Source organism: Rhinolophus ferrumequinum, chromosome 11, assembly GCF_004115265.2.
Source record: "Rhinolophus ferrumequinum isolate MPI-CBG mRhiFer1 chromosome 11, mRhiFer1_v1.p, whole genome shotgun sequence".
In the NCBI taxonomy this organism is placed as follows: domain Eukaryota; kingdom Metazoa; phylum Chordata; class Mammalia; order Chiroptera; family Rhinolophidae; genus Rhinolophus; species Rhinolophus ferrumequinum.
In genome coordinates, this window is record NC_046294.1 from 47107074 (window position 1) to 47112509 (window position 5436).

Consider the following 5436-nt stretch of genomic DNA (forward strand, 5'->3'; position numbering starts at 1 on the left):
AGAAATTGTATTCAGCCATTAAAAAGGAATGGCGTACTGGTATCTGTTGTAGCATGGAGGAATTTACAAACACGATGCTAAGTGAAAGAAACTGGCAATAAAGGACCACATACCACATGATTCCTTGTATATGAAGTGTTCCAAGTAGGCAAATCCACTGACACAGAAAGTAGATTAGTGGTTGGTTACCTAGTGCCAAGGGAATTAGTGCTAAGGGAATTGGGAAAAATGCGGAGTGACTATGAAGGGTTCAGGATTTCTATGTAGGGTAATGACAATGTTGAAGGTTGCACAACTCTGTGAATTTACTAAAAAACATTGACTGGCACACTTTAAATGGGTAACATGTATGGGATGCCAGTTATATCTCAATAGAGCTTTTATTTTTAAAATAGTATGGTTATTGCCACAGAACAAACAGAACTTCACTATCTATAAAACAACCCCATCACATATAAGAACTTAATCTAGGATAAAGACACAAGGCAGTGGAGAATATGGAACAAGACCAGTTATCCAGCTACTTGGGGGGAAAAATCAAGTTAAATTATCACTTCATGTCACATATCAAACTGAATTTCTTATTAATCAAAACAGTATAAAAAATTAGGCCATATTTTAAAGAACACAATATAGTATAATATCTTTTTGATCTTTGAATGAGGAAGAACATGCTAAGCTTAAAAACAAGAAAAGAGGGGCCGGCCCAATGGCTCAGGTGGTTGGAGCTCCATGCTCCTAACTCCAATGGCTGCTGGTTTGATTCCCACATGGGCCAGTGGGCTCTCAACCACAAGGTTGCCAGTTCGATTCCTCGAGTCCCGCAAGAGATGGTGGGCTCACCCCCTGCAACTAAGATTGAACACGGCACCTTGAGCTGAGCTGCTGCTGAGCTCCCGGATGGCTCAGTTGGTTGGAGCATGGGCTCTCAACCACAAGGCTGCTGGTTCGACTCCCGCAAGGGATGGTGGGCTGTGTTCCCTGCAACTAGCAACGGCAACTGGACCTGGAGCTGAGCTGCTCCCTCCACAACTAAGATTGAAAGGACAACTTGACCTGGAAAAAAGTTCTGGAAGTACACACTGTTCCCCAATAAAGTCCTGTTCCACTTAAAACAAACAAACAAGAAAACAAAACAAGAAAAGAACTCACAATGAGAAATGTCAATAGATTTAACTTTATAAATTAAAAAATCTTAGTGTTAATAACACCATAAATAAAAATACTAACAAGATTTGGAAAATCAATGGATAAAAAAGGAATAAGGATTTTAATATTTAAATTGCTAAGAGAAACAATTAGTCCCTGCTAGTACATGAATAGAAAATTCACAAAAGAAAACATGCAAATTAAAATGAGAGAGTATTTTTCAACCATCAGATTACAAATTTTTTTAATTATGGCAATTTAATACTAGCATCAGAGATTCAGTGACAAGATTGATACAACTTTCTTTGAAATCTACTTGGCACTCTCAAAAATAATCATGTCATTTGACCTAGTAATTCTACATCCAAAATTTACCCTGAGGGATTTATTTGAAAGGCAGGCAAAGATTTATTAAAGGATACATCTCTCATTAAATTATGACACTTATCTTCTCATTTTTTCCCTAAGATACTGGAAGATCATGAAGATCAAAAAAAGCTGTGGCAGGCCCTGGTAGGGGCCAAGTACAGAAACCAGGCCTGCCGCCCCTTTTCTCTTCCCAGAACCATCCTGCTTCCCAGGGAAGATGTCAATATGGAGCAATGGCAGCTCTGATGTGTCCTACACCAGCTTCTTCCTGGTGAGCTTCCCAGGGCTGCAGGAGTCCCGCATACTCCTGGTGCTGCCCTTCCTTAGTCTCTACCTGGTGATCATCTCTGCCAATGCCCTGATCATCCACACGGTGGTGGCCCAGCGGAGCCTGCACCAGCCCATGTACCTGCTCATCGCCCTGCTCCTGGCTGTCAACATCTGTGCCGCCACCACCGTGGTGCCCACCATGCTGTTCAGCTTCTCCACCTGCTTCAACCGCATCTCCCTGACTCGCTGTCTGGTCCAGATGTTTTGCATCTACTTCCTCATTGCCTTTGACTGCAACATCCTCCTAGTCATGGCCCTGGACCGCTACGTCGCCATCTGCTACCCACTCCGCTACCCCAAGATAGTGACCGGCCAGTTGCTGGTTGGGCTGGTGGGGGTGGCAGCTGCCAGGAGCATGGGCATTGTTGCTCCTGTGGTGGGGCTGGCCTCCTGGGTTCGCTTCTGCCGCTCAGACGTGATCCACCACTTTGCCTGTGAGCACATGGCCCTGATGAAGCTCTCCTGCGGAGACATCACCCTCAACAAGACTGTGGGGCTCACTGTCCGCATCTTCAACAGAGTCCTGGACATGCTGCTACTTGGGGCCTCCTACTCCCGCATCATCCATGCTGCATTTCGCATTTCATCAGGCAGAGCACGTTCCAAGGCTCTAAGCACCTGTGGCTCCCACCTGCTGGTCATCTTTACTGTCTACTCCTCCACCATGTCCTCATCCATCGTCTACCGTGTGGCCCGCACCGCCTCCCAGGACGTGCACAACTTGCTCAGTGCCTTCTACCTGCTGCTCCCATGTCTGGTCAACCCTGTCATCTACGGGGCCAGGACCAAGGAAATCAGGCAGCACCTGGCAATTCTGTTCCAAAGGGCACAGCTGCAGGTCCCCACAGAGAAGCCCTAGTTTCTGCCCTCACAAAGGAAGCTTCTTGTCTGATTCTGTGGAACTTATAGGTCCTATAATCACTCTCACTGGCAAGTGGGTAAATGTGCAGACAAGTCAACCCTGCTCTATTTTGGCTTTGGTTATCTGCATTCATCTTTGAGCCTTTTATCCATTTTCTGAAAAATAGCTACTCATCCAGAGTTACACAATAACCAACGTCAAAGTCAGCTTCTGTCTCTGGCTTCTAAATTTTCTCCCCTTCCTTCTACTTTTGATTTTCATTCATTCATTCATTCTCATTTATTCATCAAACATTATACATACATTATGCTATCCTATAATTGCAAAGAGCAAAAATTGATCTCTACCCTGAAGGAGGTCCCAATATAGCAAGCTGTAAAGATGTGTAATGCTCAATAATAGCTTTAAGTAAAAAATTCTGCGAGAACATAGGGGAGGGACAATCACTAACAGAACACTTCACAGAGAAGGTGAATTTTAATTGTGTTTGAAGGATAAAATAAAGTGTTTACTGGAAAGGAAGGAGATAGAAGAAAAGGCATTCTAGGCCAAAGGAACAGCATGGGCAATAGGTAAGTGATAGAGAAATTGGTACCAGGAGTGGGGTGCTGTATAATAAAAACCTGAAATGCAAGACATTGGTTTTGAGATTGATCTGGTCACCCAGCCCTGTCTTCAGCAAAGAATCTTGTTAGGTCAGTTTAGCCAGAATCCCCTTCCCCCTAATGTTTCCTCTTAGTAATTTTCTATCCATTGACCCCTACGCTGCTCCTTGGCTATAAATTCCCACTTGCCCTGCTGTATTTGGAGCTGAGTCCAGTTCTTTATCAAGGTCTACTTTCCCCTATTACAACAGTCCTGAATAAAATCTGTTTTTACCACTTTAACTACTGTCCAGCTCTGGTTTTTCTTCGATAGTAGTTCCACTTGTGTGCTTGTATGTCTGCCATAACCATGAGAACATGCTTGGGCTAGCCTTCTGGAGGAACAAAAGACGCATTTAGCAGAGCTGGGTTGCCCCAGCCATCCCACCCAAAGTTAACCTAGATAAGCTGCTAGCCAGCCAACCCTTAAACATGAGCAAGCCCAAGCAAGTCAGCAGAGCCACCTAGCTGACCACTCCAAGTATGTGAACAATAAATACTTATAATAAATGTTTGCCACTGAGTTCCTGTGGCTGTTTGTCATGCAGCAATATAGCAATAACTGACAAAATGACTAAACAATGGTTTATATACAGTATGTCTACAATAAAAGTTAGTCTTCTTTTCTTATGGCTGGGTAATATTCCATTGTATCTATGTACCACATCTTTGTTATCCAATCATCTATCAAAGGATAGTCAGTAGTTTCCATGTCTTGGCCACTGTGAATAATGCTGCAATGAATTTAGGAGCACATACGTCTTTATGGATGTTTTCAGATTTTGGGGGTAGATACCCTGAAAAGGGATGGCTGAGTCATACAGTAATTCTATTCTTAATCTTTTGAGGAACCTCCACACTGCCTTCCATAGCGGCTGCACCAGTCTGCATTCCCATCAGCAGTATATGTGGGTTCTTTTTTATTCACAGCCTCTCCAACACAGGTGTGAGGTGATAGCTCATTGTGGTTTTGATTTGCATTTCCCTAATAGCTAGTGAAGTTGCCATTTGCGACAACATGGATGGATCTTGAGATTATCATGCTAAGCCAAATAAGTCAGACAGAAAAAATCGAGAACCATATGAGTTCACTGATATGTGGGATATAAAACTGAAAGGAACAAATGCACAAGACAAACAAGCAAAAACTCCTTGACACAGACAACAGTTCAGTGGATACCAAAGGATAAGGCGGAAGAGGGGAAGATAGAAGAGGGTAAAGGGAATCAAATACATGGTGACGAAAGGAGATTTGACTCTCAGTAGTGAACAAACAATGCAATATATAGATGATGTATTGCAGAATTGTACACTTGAAACCTATATAATTTTATTAACCAATGTCACGCAAGTAAATTTAATTTTTAAAATGTTAGTCTTCTTTTATCACATTGCATTTTATCACATAACATGTATTGGGTAAATGTCTTTTTAACTGCTTAACGATGAGTTCTCTAAGTGCAAAAACTGTATTTTAAAGACATCAGAGTGAGGTAGTGAGAAAACGTTATTCTTTTAATAGGAAAGTCATTGTTTGTTAGAAAAAATACATTGACAAGTGCTTAAAGGTAGACGGTATTAAGGTGAGGGGACAGTGCTCATTCCAATCAATGGCAATCTCCACTAAAAGGAATCAGGGACACTTGGGGAAATGGCTGGTTCTAGGGCTGGGGTATGACAAATACAAGATAATCCTGGATTATCTTATAGTGCCACAAAGTAAGAAAGAGCTCAAAAAATGCTAGGGACGTGTCAAAAGGATAGAGGGACCAATTTGAAGGGGTTTTTAATAGCCAAATCAGGGACAATTTTAGCAACAAAATATAGTAATGGATGATAATACATATACGATAGATAGATAGATAGATAGGAAAGCTCTTCCATTTATAGATAGATAGGAAAGCTCTTCTACATTTATTAAGAATGCCAATTAATAAATGTAGAAGGAATAATAAAGATAGGAAATCGCTATTTGTTGAATATCACAGTAATAAGTATTTCAAGCAAGAATGATTGATGTATACTAAAATTAGTGGGCAAAAGTATGATGAGATAGAAAATAATATAGAGAATCTCCAAGTG

At 41.7% G+C, this 5436-nt stretch overlaps 1 protein-coding gene across 1 annotated transcript; it reads left to right on the top strand.

The window, feature by feature from the left end:
* Nucleotides 1-1735: 1735 nt before the first annotated feature.
* On the top strand, nt 1736-2707 carry LOC117029920 (olfactory receptor 52K2-like). Its single transcript, XM_033119246.1, has one exon. The coding sequence runs from the start codon at nt 1736-1738 to the stop codon at nt 2705-2707; it is 972 nt and encodes a 323-aa protein (XP_032975137.1).
* Nucleotides 2708-5436: the final 2729 nt, after the last annotated feature.